The 13,863-nt window shown below is 42.1% G+C and overlaps 1 protein-coding gene across 1 annotated transcript in view; it reads left to right on the forward strand.

Annotated features, from left to right (window-relative positions):
• Window positions 1-13,863, forward strand: part of SLC6A2 (solute carrier family 6 member 2) — a 162,417-nt gene that overhangs the window by 135,189 nt on the left and 13,365 nt on the right. Inside the window, exons 12-13 of the mRNA XM_066583891.1 lie at window positions 2,306-2,405; window positions 7,817-7,917. Coding sequence (XP_066439988.1) covers window positions 2,306-2,405; window positions 7,817-7,917 — 201 coding nt within the window. The remainder of the gene's footprint in view (window positions 1-2,305; window positions 2,406-7,816; window positions 7,918-13,863) is intronic.

Here is a 13,863-nt window from a genome sequence, read left to right on the forward strand (position 1 = left end):
AATATTTGTTTTAGAATATTCCAATGCCTTGGGGGGGTTCTGTGAATCAGAAAGAAACGGGCAAGGGTCCTTTGGCCGTTCTGCAAGGTGATGCTCCCAGTCACCCATTGTGTAGGGAACTGCAATGCAGGTCCATAGTTGCGTGCACATTGATTGGTCAGGAGTGCCGCTGTGCAGGGATATTCAGGGAATGAGCCACCACGCTTACCTAATCTGTGACAGCTGAGTTTTAAGGACTGATAACGATCCTAGCAGATGGATCAGCTTTGAAAAGGAAGTGATTGCATATCCTAGTGATATGCTATCACTTCTGTCAGACTAGGTTCCCATATACAGCTGCAATCCAAATTATTCAACCCAGATTGCAAGTTAGCTTTAATGGCCAAATTTACAAACTTTCAGCAGTTTTTATTTTATTTTTTTTTGCAATCAAAGAACACTTTACATAGTTCAACATAACTAATATAACAAATGGTTTCTCCAAATTCAACACAAAATGCCACTTTTAATGGCTACTGCAGTCTCAGAATTAGTCAACCCCTTCATGACAAACGTTTTTAGTACACACGTGACAGTGATAGCTTCCTCTTTCTGGCACCTCCAGGTAGTGTAGCCAGTGTTGCTTTAACTTTGAACTTGCCAACTATACTTCCAACTGTATGTCTAGAAACATTCACAGCCTTTGCTCTCTTTTTGCATCTCTTTCCTTCTCTGTACAAGGTAATGATTGCCTCTCTTAACTTTTTAGATCCCGCACTTGGCTTAGCCATATTTCTAACATGTCCTCAATTGTCACTGTCAACAAAGTCCTAGCCAGTCCAGGTATTTGATGTGTTTTATCTCAAGCACACCTGATGCAACTAATGAAGCCCTTGATTAGTTTCATCAGGTGTGCATGAGCCAAGAACTAATTTGCAAATGTATGCTCTTATGAGCAGCTCTATTCCGGGGGTTGAATAATTTTGAGGCTGCAGTAGTTATTAAAAGTGACATTTTGTGTTGAATTTGGAGAAACCACTTGTTATATTAGTTGTGTTGAGCTATTTAAATTGTTTGTTTCTTGCAAACAGCTGAATGTTTTTAAATTTGGCAAATAAACATAATTTGCAATAGGGGTTGAATAATTTTGACTGCAACTGTATCATTTGTGTCCAGCTAATTGTGTTTTAAATCCCCACCTGCTGAAAAGCTTCAGAGCAGTGCAGGGAGAATAAGCGGCGGCTAGATGCGCTTGAGCCCCGGCAGCGGCAGATAGGTGAGTATATATATTTTTTTACTACAGCTAGGGATGATTTTCAGGGAAGGGCTTATATTTAAAGCCCATCCCCAAAAATCACCGCAGGGGTTGCCGGCAGACCATTGCATTTAATGGGACAGCGGCATCCCCATTGAAATCAATGGGAGAGCTTGTGATCTGGAACAGATTAATGGCTTTCCCATTCATTTCAATGGGGAAAATTGATTTGACTTACGAGTGTTTTGGGTTAAGAGCTCCGTCACAGAACGAATTAAAGTCTTAACTAGAGATGAGCGAACGTACTCGGATAGGCACTACTCGTCCGAGTAATGTGCCTTATCCGAGTACCGCTGTACTCGTGCTCAAAGATTTGGGGCGCTCCGCTGCTGACAGGTGAGTCGGAGTGGGGAGCGGGGCAGAGCGGCCGGGAGAGAAGGAGAGAAAGATCTCCCCTCCGTTCCTCCCCGCTCTCCCCTGCAGCTCCCCGCTCCACAGCGCGTCCCGAATCTTTGAGCACGAGCACAGCGGTACTCGGATAAGGCACATTACTCGGACGAGTAGTACCTATCCGAGTACGTTCGCTCATCTCTAGTCTTAACCCAAGGCACCACTGTATTTTGGTGTACTGGTTTGGTGTCCATTGCTGTACAAAGGCAAACAGAAAACTGCGGCATGCAACCTTTTTCTTTTGGGGGTGGAGATACATCTGATATCAAAACTGATGCACCAGATGCCATAAATGATCCAATAGAAAACAATAGGATCAGCTCTAGCATCAGGTTTCCCTCCGGCATTTCACTAGAATGCTGGAAAGAAAAAAGAACTATTGTATGGGAGTCCGGCTTTAGTAGGAAACCCCTTTGTTGATTTGGATCTCTTTTGAGAATCATCCCTTTTTACACAGTAGTGACAAAAACTGATTGCGGCTGTGAGTAAACTTCTCGCATCACATAAGTTCTAATAAGAATATGGTTTTCAGCAACTAAACATTTATTTCACAAAGCTTTCCTATATAAATATCCTATATCTATTATAAAGTAAATATATCTGTTTTCCATATAATTACAGGGTGGGATCTATGTACTCACTCTCCTGGATAGATTTGCTGCAGGGACGTCCATTCTGTTTGCTGTTTTAATAGAGGCCATTGGAGTGTCATGGTTTTATGGTAGAGTATATATTTTTATACTTTATTTTGTTGTGTGTAAAAAAAAATGTAATAAATCTGCATTATGTAAATAAGTCATTTACTCTAAATTTCCCCCAGTTTAATTTGAGCCCACAGACATGGCTAAAAACTCTCTTGCTACTCTTGGAGGGAGTTCAACAGTTTGCCCTCGACATGTTCCTTGAAATTCAACATGATAGATGTCGGATTGAGAATCTTGTATCTCACAGCTACCAGCCCTGATTAACGCAGAAACATGCAAGCTTGCTGAGCATATATTTTATGTCAGTGTGAATAACATCCATATGTGTATTCATGGTTATGCCCCTACTTTGGATCCCCGGATACAGTTATTTTGCTCCAAATACCACCTTTTTCAGAAGACCACACTTGAACCAGACCAACATTTTCAATTATGCATTTTTATTTTCTTCTTTGAGAAGACCACACAGAGACTTTCATTGAGCACATAAAAACAATAAGAAGCCTAAGATAGACACTAACGTTACACAGTACTTATGCTCATCAAACAGTCCATGTGTATCATCAATCTTGTAATATACTTGCATTAGAAATTTTTTTGTTTTACCACTGACAATCAAGTTTGAGGTGCCTGCCAGTAGGGATCTCCAGTCCAGTCATTTTGCAATCCACTGCCTGTCATTACGCAATCCGCTTCTCTAGTAACAGTGATGTGCAGACATCCTGCTAGAAGTGCAGGTAGGGCTATCTTCCCAGGCTGCCTCCTGTGTGCTCATATGGAGTAGGGCATTGCTTGCTGTCAGATTAAGGCCGCCTGCACACCGGCAGATTTGCATTTCGGAATCTGGGGCAGGCGTATACCTCCAGGTTCTACAGCGAATACCGTCCATAGCATGTTATGGAAAAGCGCTTTTTCCTGCACACGAGCGTAAATCAATTGCGATTTTACGCTCACAAAGGAAAAATCACAGCATTTTTGTGCAGTGTCCACAATTAACATTGTGTAAAGGTCGCGGTACCCATGTCATTGCCTAGCGACGGCGCAGAAAAATCGGTATTGCGCATGTCCGACGACGAGCCATCCGGACCATCCGCAGTACAGAAATAGCAGAGAAATGACAGGAATGCAGGGTCTCCGGCCGGTCACAGGGTCCAATTCCAGTGCAGGATTAAGCATCCGGGAATCCGACCCATTGGTGTGCAGGCGGCCTTACACAGATCTGTTGACAGATAGAAAAGCAGACATTGGAGTATTAATAGGGGTCTGTGAGACTATTTGCATTGAGTTAATGGATCACATACCATTTCTACTGAATACTTTGCGGAATGCTCGTCTCCTCTGTTACTATGTGCAACAGAGTGGGAAGGCATTCAGATGCTGCCTTGCAGCTGATTGAAGTAGAGTTTCTTGAGTTAGCATGGGAACTGTGGGAAAGGAAGTCTCGGCTATTACTGGCAGAATGGCTGCTTAATACAGCCCACAACTGTGAGGCTGGGTTCACACTGGGCGGATTTGCCGCGGAAATTCCATCTGGACTTTCGTCACGGCAGATCCGCCTGCGGCCGCTAATCCCTAGCTTAGCCAGCCATGTGGACGAGGTTTCTCAGAAGTTTCATCCACACAGGACGGTGAAATCATTGCGGCAAAGCTGGCGCTGCTGCGCGAATTCGTCAGCCGCAGCATGTTCATTTTTTTTCCGCTGCGGCAGAAAAGCATGCGGTGGAAATCTCACGTTTTTTCGCTGCGGCCAAACCGCGAGATTTCCGCCTGGAAACCGCCTAGTGTAAACCCATCCTAAGTGGATTGCAAATAGCAGGGCAGCAGGAAAACCGGAAAATCTACATGGAAAACTGAATTGATAGCACTCAAACTGAATGCAAATGGCAACAAAGCTGTGGCCATTGAAGACCTGGGCTCCTTATGCAACTCAGATACGTTTGAAGCTTTCAAATAAATTATAGGAAAGCTAAACTTAGAAAATGCAAAAAGAAATTGTCTTATGTTGCAACAAAACTGAGTAATATATAAAAAAATAAAACCCCAACAGTCTGCAGCAGGAACCTCCCCCCTTCTCTATGTGCAGTAGGACACAAAGCTTGATAAACCCCCCCACCACATGGCTAATCTCAGCCTCCTCAATTGTGCTGCCAACCAAAATTGGAACAAATTGTCAAGAAATGAACCCTTGTACTATCTGCAGGATTTCTACAAGACTCTTTCAGGAACATATAAGAAATCCTATAGACTGGCAAGCACAGATGGCAAGTTTATCTTCTCTTTACTGTTCATTTCAAGGTTTAGTGTCCCTTTAACATGCTAAAATCTCAGCAGTAGATGATCTTCTATATCTTCCATGTATTGTATGAAAAGGTCTAAAGATGGAAGTGTTCAAAAAAGATTAAAGGCTCAGTCTGGTTAAGTGGGGCTACCGTATTATGCATCATTATTAGAGATGAGCGAGCATACTCGTCCGAGCTTGATACTCGTTCGAGTATTAGGGTGTTCGAGATGCTCGTTACTCGTAACGAGCACCACGTGATGTTCGAGTTACTTTCACTTTCTTCCCTGAGAAATTTGCACGCTTTTCTGGCCAATAGAAAGACAGGGAAGGCATACAACTTCCCCCTGCAAAGTTCAAGCCCTATACCACCCCCCTGCAGTGAGTGACTGGCGAGATTAGGTGTCACCCGAGTATTGAAATCTGCCCCTCCCGCGGCTCGCTACGGATGCATTCTGACATTAGTTCAGGGAAAGTGCTATCGTGTTGGAGCTGCTATAGGGAGAGTGTTAGGAGTATTTTAGGTTTCAAGAACCCCAACGGTCCTTCTTAAGGCAATAAATCTTCTCTATATGCGCTCAATGGGGCCGGCGGCAGCAGCGCCGACCCCATTGAGAACATATAGAAGACAAATCCTTCTTCTCTGCCACAGCTGTAACAGCTGTGGCAGAGAAGAACGATGTTTGCCCATTGAATTCAATGGAGCCAGCAATACAGCAGGTTCCACTGAAAGCAATGGGCTGCCGGCGATCGCAGGATAAATTGTCAGGAAGGGGTTAAATATATAACCCCTTCCCTGCAATTCATCCAGAAATGTGTTACAATAAAAATATATACCGGCGTATAAGGCGACCGGGCGTATAAGACGACCCCCCAACTGTCACCTTATACGCCGGCAATACAGTGGAGCAAAGAATAAAAATCATTACTTACTTCTTCTGACGTTCTGCGGCGCTCCTGCAGGCTGTCACTCCCTCCTGGTGTTCTGCGGTGCTCCTGCAGGCTGTTGCTCCCTCCTGGTTCCCGGCAGAGCATTGATTTCTCTACGAAGGGCTTTAAATCCCCGCCTCCAGAAACACACGTGCCTTCAGCCAATCACAGCCAATGACAATGATGTCATTGAATGGCTGTGATTGGCTATGTTTCTGGAGGCGGGGATTTCAAGCCCTGCCTCCAGAAAGCAATACTCTGCCGTGGACCAGGAGGGAGCAACAGCCTGCAGGAGCGGCGCAGAACGTCAGAAGAAGTAAGTAATGATTTTTATTCTTTGCTCCACTGTATTGCCGGCGTATAAGGTGACAGTTGGGGGGTCGTCTTATACGCCCCGTCGCCTTATGCGCCGGTATATATTTTTATTGTAACACATTTCTGGATGAATTGCAGGGAAGGGGTTATATATTTAACCCCTTCCCGACAATTCATCCTGCGATCGCCGGCAGCCCATTGCTTTCAGTGGAACCTGCTGTATTGCTGGCTCCATTGAATTCAATGGGCAAACATTGTTCTTCTCTGCCACAGCTGTTACAGCTATGGCAGAGGAGGACGATCTTTACGCTGACAGTGCGGGGGGGGGGGCACTATTGCCGCTATTGTGGCTTAATAGTGGGACCTGGGAACTTGAGATGCAGCCCACCATGTAGCCCCTCGCCTGCCCTATCCGTTGCTGTGTCGTTCCCATCACTTTGTAGAATTGCCCAGATTTTCACAAACGAAAACCTTAGCGAGCATCGGCGATATACAAAAATGCTCGGGTCGCCCATTGACTTCAATGGGGTTCGTTACTCGAAACGAACCCTCGAGCATTGCGAAAATTTCGTCCCGAGTAACGAGCACCCGAGCATTTTGGTGCTCGCTCATCTCTAATCATTATCAAAGGGGTTTTCCACTGGGTACATTTTTTTCTCATAAAAACTCAGGGACCATTTAGAAAATAATAAACCGACATATGTTCATCTTTTGCATGATCCCCCCTTCCCCTTCCCCCGGCCACTTCCATCATCCTGGTCTCCACTCATTTCTGGGTAAAGCAGCCATGCGTCAAACTAAATGTGTGACTGATCTAGCCAATCACTATCCTCAGCTATGCCATGCTGAGGCCGGTGATTGGCCAGAGCCAATCATCACACCCATTCTCCTGTCACCAGAACCCAGTCCCCTTCTGGTCCTCTGGTCTTTATTGATGGCTGTCGAGAGTCAGGGATGATGTCCTAACAACGATACATGTGAACACTATAGCTAATCAGCAACCAAAATGATTGGCTGCAATGGTCACATGGAGTTGGTAATGTCATCGCTGGCTAGCAGAAGGTAGAGTAGACTATCAGCGAGGAACTAGGCCTGGGTAGTACGGGAGTTGGCGGAAGTAAGTTTGGCTTATTTTCTGATCGCACAACATAGTGAGCAGCTTTTTGAATTTTTTTTTTAGTCTTCGCATAAACCCCCTTTTACTTTTACTTGTAGTTTAAGAACTACTTAATTTCCCCAAATGTTTATTATATGGATTATTTCTCGTCCTTTGAAACACTATGATGTTCAGCACTTTATTTAGGCTCTATAGTTGCATCAAGGATTATGGAGTCATGACAGCTACTCTACACTGGATCCATTTTTGAACCAACACCAAGAACCCCATTATTTTAATGAGAATCCAAGACAAGATGGTGTAGGGGTGGAGCTCCTTTGCTTTGGTTCATATTCCTTATAAGAAATGGAATGAGGTGCTACCTGTCCACCTACGTCAACCATATGTAGCGTGTAGACTGGGAGGAGAAAGAGAAAATTGTAGACTCTCACAAAAATATTTCAATAAGTATTATGTCCCGTTCTTCTTTTATTAATAAATGTAAAAACAGCCAATATAACACGTTTCGGGAATAACCCCTTTTTCAGAAATGACTGTAATTAGGTAGGAATATGAATGATACAATAATTATTTTAATGAGGTTTCTCAGGGTGCTGTTAGGCTTTTGGATGACAAGAATAGTCCTGCAGAATGTGCATTTCGTACAGTCAAAAATACCCCAAAACCCACTGAACCCACAAGTGTAAACGGAGCCATAACCACAAACATTCTCTTTTTATTGTACTGTATTCTTCTTCTTGTTGCATAATGCACTGTATGATCATGGCATGTCTATTCCTTTTGTTTAGGTGTGGACCGATTTAGTGATGATATTTACAGGATGCTTGGCTTTAAGCCTGGTCTTTATTGGAGGCTATGCTGGAAATTTGTCAGTCCTGCTTTTCTTCTAGTAAGTGCAAAATAAATTGTAGATACCTGTTGTAGTTGTTTTGCTCTTACTTAGTTCTTTACTTTAGCTCTTTTGTGACTGTACAGCATTCTTCATCGAATGAGAGGCTACATATCATACCTGCATCAAACTGAAAAAGGACATGCTGGAAGAGCAATGTCATTCAGCTGCCCTCAACCAATCAATCATTGGGAGATTTTCAGTGTTATAGATTGGCTAAGAGTGCTTATTGTTAGGATTTCCTTCACGATGCTCCTCCTTCATTTTCCTTTTCAGTTTGATGCCCACACAGTAAACAGTATTTAATGACAATGTTTCATTAATTATGAATTTTATGCAATCATATATGCACATTTCTATGTATTATAGATGCTAACTATGTTGTTAGGTGCTTTTGAATGAACCCTTTAAGGACCAAGCAGGGTAGATATACGGCGCTTGGTCCTGGGCTTTAATCCCGCCCCCCTATATCAGAAGTACGGCGTGGGACTAAAGCCTGTGCTCCTGAGTACTCAGCTTGCTGGGGGGTAAAAAGATGACTGGGGAAGGTAATGGCGAACCACCCCGTAAAAACAGTCTGCTAAGAAAATGGCACGATGCAACATCACCCTAGGAGTCAGTCATGACTCGGTGCTTGCACCAGGGGACTTTACCTTTACCCTTCCTGCAATCAAGCAGAAGCAGGTTGGTTCCTCAGCTGTCAGATACAGCCAAGGACTCAGAGGAGAAGTGAGAAGCTGTTTTTAACCGCTTCTGCCTTCTTGTTTCCAAGAAGCGTTATGTGCGAAAGAGTGGAAGTATTAATTTCACTATGCAACCCAGCGATCACGTGAACGCTGGGAGCCCCTTGTGACCTAGCAGACCCAGATCAGCTCTGTTAGTGATTGATGTCACTACAGGACAATGTTTTTCCCTGTAACTGGGGCTCCTGTGGATGCTCCTCTTGTGGATGCCCCAGCTACAGTGGAAACTGACCCACCGCTGACGCCAACCAAAACTGTACCCATATGCACCCTGTAATCCAAAACTTTACAGATTATATATCAAAATAGCCAAAACGAAAATCAAGATCCCATTCCCATACTTCATTTTAGCGTAAATATTCAAAATTTAAAAAATACAGCTTTAAATTTCAAAAAATCTATTTTTCTTTTAGCTTTTTACCCCCAATAAAGTTAAGGAAAAACAGAAAAAGAAGTCAGTGAAAAAAAGTTCTAAAATATAGCACTGTGTGCAGATTCTGAATTCTATGTCGTGGAAAAAAGAATTGGCATGTCATTCTTGATGGGGTTTTGACGTCGGGTGGCTGCATACAGATTTGCTCCATTGACCGGGGTCAAATTCACATGAAGGTTCACATGCAAATGGCTCAGCCTCGGAATTCTGCCACAGATTACTGTGGATTTTTTTTGCTGTGGATCTACCACATTAACCCTTTGTAATCCAATTTTGGATGCAGGGTTTCCTAGGGGTTTTTCTTTTTCTGCCATTATACAATGGTGCCATCTGCTGGCTAGAGCCAATACTGCAGTATGTGACATGCTGGAGAGGCCCCTGACAACAGAATGGTCAGTAATATACAGTAAGAATACCCTGTCGGACGTCTTCCGACATCGGAGCTGTACAGCCTAAAATCAGAATGTCTGAAGACGTCAGACAGTGGATTGGAAAGGGCTAATCACCGCCTGGACAAGGCCTGAAGAAATAATCTACTTTGATATACTAATTTAAAGTTTAGTGCCAGAATGCTTTTAAAGGGTATTTTTAAATACGGTGGCGATTATCCACTTCATATTCTACTGGTAATCGGTGCGAAAAATCAGCATGTGTTATTTTGCATGAGGAAAAGAGTGGGACAGATTTGTGAAGGCCCTCTAACAAACAACATAAAGTTAATGAGGCAGTTTAAAAATGTGCCAAATCTATCATAGCATCGCATGCTGTTTGATAAATTTGGTGAGTTTTTGGCACACGGTTAATTCAGTTTCCTACTTGGCGTGGTATACGATAGACTAGTTTTTGCGGCTAAAAATTTGCGAACACCATTCCTAAAACTGGCGCCTCATTAAATTTGTGCCTTCTTTTTAAGGCACTTATGATGAGCGTCTAGAAAACATCTGATCTTTTTGGTAGAAATCTTTAATAAATCTGTCTAAAATGATTTGCGCGGAAATTTTGGCGCAACTGATGACAGACGTTTGGTGCAACAGGAATAGCAAATCTACTCAAACGCGTTCTACAGAATAATTATTTAACTATCCAGATTTTCCACAAGTTTAAAGAGAAGGATTAAAATCACGTTATCATTTTGTCCGTAACCTCAGTCCGTGAGTGCCCCCTAATGCTGCAGCAAATGGTCACCTGCCAGAATAGATTTAGTATTTGTGATATTTCAGGATTTCTTAGCACTTCTTGCAGGGTAACCTCTGACTTTTTTTTTTCAAAATAATGCAGATATTTTGCTCCATAGCAGTGGAAGGCTGAGGTAGCCTAAAGCTAAATGTTCTACCATGAGCTCAGAATTGTAACTTTTAACCCACAAGTAATACTAATAGGTTACAGAAGATGCACATTTTATATACAAAATGGCTTATGTTAACCCCAGAGTTGCCACTCTAGGTTGTGTATTCATTGCTGCATTATTTTCTTTTTTGTAATTTTTTGTGCAACTGATTGGTCAACTGATGCATAAAATTATATTATCTGGTTTTATTTGATAGAGCAGGTATAGATTTGTGTTGCTTTTAGTGTAAAGTTGACACCAGGCTGGTGTTTCCACTAGGAGGTCAGCAAAAGTGAACACTTTGCCGTGTGTTTATACACTATCCTACTAAAAGTAATTGGACACCTGGGCAAAAATCAAAAGTAATATTTATTTCTATATGTTCATACTTAGTGGGGCCTCTATTGGCCCTAATGACATCAGATACTCTCTGTGATATACTTTCTACTAACATCTGATACAGTTCAGCTGGTATTTCCCTCCATTCATCCTGCAAACTTCTGGCAAGTTCTCTCAAAGAAGATGCATTGGCCCGTCTACAGCGGAGCAAGGAGCGTCATCATTGGATAGCTAAGCAATGGAAGAATGTTTTATGAGTACAGCACTCGGCTATGTCTGTTGGTCCCATATAAATTAATGGAGCGGCGCAGCTCCATTCATTTCTATGGAGCAGACAGAGATAGCCAAAATCAACACTTAGTTATGTGCGTGCCATTGTGTGGAATGGAGCCGCTGCTGTACACATGCATGACCAGCAGCTCCATTTCCACATTTCCACTATACTACGGAAATGGAAGCCTACATCTTGAACTGTACAATAGGGGAACATGGGTCCCTCTACTCAGGATCAGTGGGGGACCCATGTTCCCCACCCATGGCTGAAATCTTGAAAAACTACCTACTACCGGGCAGCAGAGGTTCCGTTATGGTCTGTGGATGTGTTATATGGCATGGTCTCTGTCTGAATCATGAGCACAGAGGTGTACCCTGACATTCTAGACAATGTGTCGACAATGTGGTAATACTCTGGGAATGGCCAGCAATACTTCCAACAGGACAGCACGCCCTGTCACAAATCCAACACTGTTTTATGAATATTCCAAAATTGGGCTGGCCTTCACAGAGTTTCTACTAAATGTCTTTGCGATGAACTGAAACATTGGTTTAGGAAACATGAACATCATTCACCTTCTTTGAGAGAACGTTTGCAGGATGCATGGAGGGAAATACCACCTGAAGTGTATTAGACGTTAGTAAAAAGTATGCCATGGAGAGTACCCTATGTCATTTGGGCCATTGGAACCCCACTAAATATTAGCATATGGCAATAAATACTAGTTTTGATTCTTGCTCAATTACTTTTGGTAGGATAGTGTAGAGCAGATACTGTTCCATATATATTCTAAGGTATAAGTTACATATAAATTTAGAATAGCTGCTCAGTGGAGCTATGTGCCGTATTACAGTCAAATCACACTTTGTGTTAGTGTTCATTTACACGGGCGAGTGCGATATCGAACTGATGAATTCACACAGATATCGCACTTATGTACCTGCGATTTTTTTTTTAGGCAAATGCAATGTGTTTTGCGAAAAAATGCATCGCATCACTGTCCTTGCGATTTCACATGCGTGAACATTACATGTTACTGCAATAATATAAAAAGAAGATTGCATCGAACTCACTTGAAACCTGCATTTACATGCAAGTGCAATGTAATTTAATTTTTTCTGCTCCCATAAGAAACAATTGGCAATTTTGAACACAACCGCCCTAAAATAGGACTTGCTGCAATTTTTTTCTGTCTCACAGCACTGCTGCACCTGTAAAAAGACCCATTTAAAATAAAAGATTTTTTTCATTTGTGATCTTTGTGTATCTCAATGCACAGAAATCGTACGTGAAAATCATCCATGTGAATGCACTCTAACGGGAAACTGTCATGATCTTTTTGCTGCTCATTATACCAGCAGGATGAGCTAGTGATAGGCACGTTCATTACAACAATATGTCTGCTGAATTTATAGATCTCCAGTAGTTTGGGAGAAACTTTATCAGAAGCAGCACACACAGAGGACTACAGGAAGTAGTCCACAACAGGGGTGTAACTATGGGGATGCAGAGGATGCGGCTGCACCCGGGCCCAGGAGCCTTAGTGGGCCTATAAGGCCTCTCTTCTCCATACAGGGAGCCCAGTACTATGAAGAAAACATAATTGAGGGGCCCTGTTACAGATTTTGCATTGGGGCCCAGAAGCTTCAAGTTACGCCTCTATGTATGAGCTGCAGGCTAGTACTACCCACTTCACTCTCCAGTCACTGATTGACAACTATCTACCTATATACAGTAATAGTGAGACAGCTGCCAATTAGTGGGCAGGGTGGGTGTGGCTAGTCCTGTAGGTGGGTGGAGCTAACAGCAACTCATGAATATGGAGAACTAGTTTTCTGTGTCTGGCTACTACTAAGAAAAATTCAAGTTCCTCACAAATTTCCGAAAAATATTGCAGAAATCAGCATACCTGACACTACCTTATGTCACCCTTAGAAAAAGCATCAAAAAGAGTGTGACCGATTCCCTTTAAGCCCCATCCCCAAAACCACACATTTTTTTTCTTGATATTTTTGGTTAGAAACGGGGCAACCCTAATTAAGTGTGATTTTGTGGCTTAAAACTTTGTAGGATCACATGTTTGCCATGCCAAGTCCACTTTTTTTTTGCCATTTTTCAATATTAGTAAGAGAAAAGTGATAAAGTATAGCAGGAATAGTAATAATATGTGAATTTTCTACACCATAAATGTAGTCACTTAATAAATCCCCTATATGTCAGAGGAGAGGGGCACTGCTAATACTACTGGGGAAAAGGAGGGTGATGTTTCCATCAGAATTAAAGCATGAAGTTGCAAGCAAGGAAAATTAACATATCTAAAGAGGTTGTTCACATTTAAACTATTGATGACCTGTACTCATTAATAGTTGTTCCACCGCTGAGGACCACCAGCGATCAGCTATTTGCTCGGCCACTGTCATTGATTATAGAGCCAGAAGATGACAGCTCCATACATTTTGCAGTGGTCTGGGTTGGTGTTGTAAGCATTGTTCCAATTGAACCCCCACTGATCAGATATTGATGACCTTGTTATATAGTAATAATATATTTATTCTATGGTACCGTATATATATTATTTCATATGTTTCTCACATCAGCCTGTGCAAATGTGTGTGTGTATATATATATATATATATATATGTATGTGTGTATATATATATATATATATATATATATATGTATATATATATATATATATATATATATATATACATATATATATATATATATATACACACACATAGAGAGAGAGAGAGAGAGATCTTCTTTCTTAGTGAATAGCTAGCATATAAATGGTTAATGTGTTCTTGTTATACACTGATATGTATTA

Source organism: Eleutherodactylus coqui, chromosome 11, assembly GCF_035609145.1.
Source record: "Eleutherodactylus coqui strain aEleCoq1 chromosome 11, aEleCoq1.hap1, whole genome shotgun sequence".
In the NCBI taxonomy this organism is placed as follows: Eukaryota; Metazoa; Chordata; class Amphibia; order Anura; family Eleutherodactylidae; genus Eleutherodactylus; species Eleutherodactylus coqui.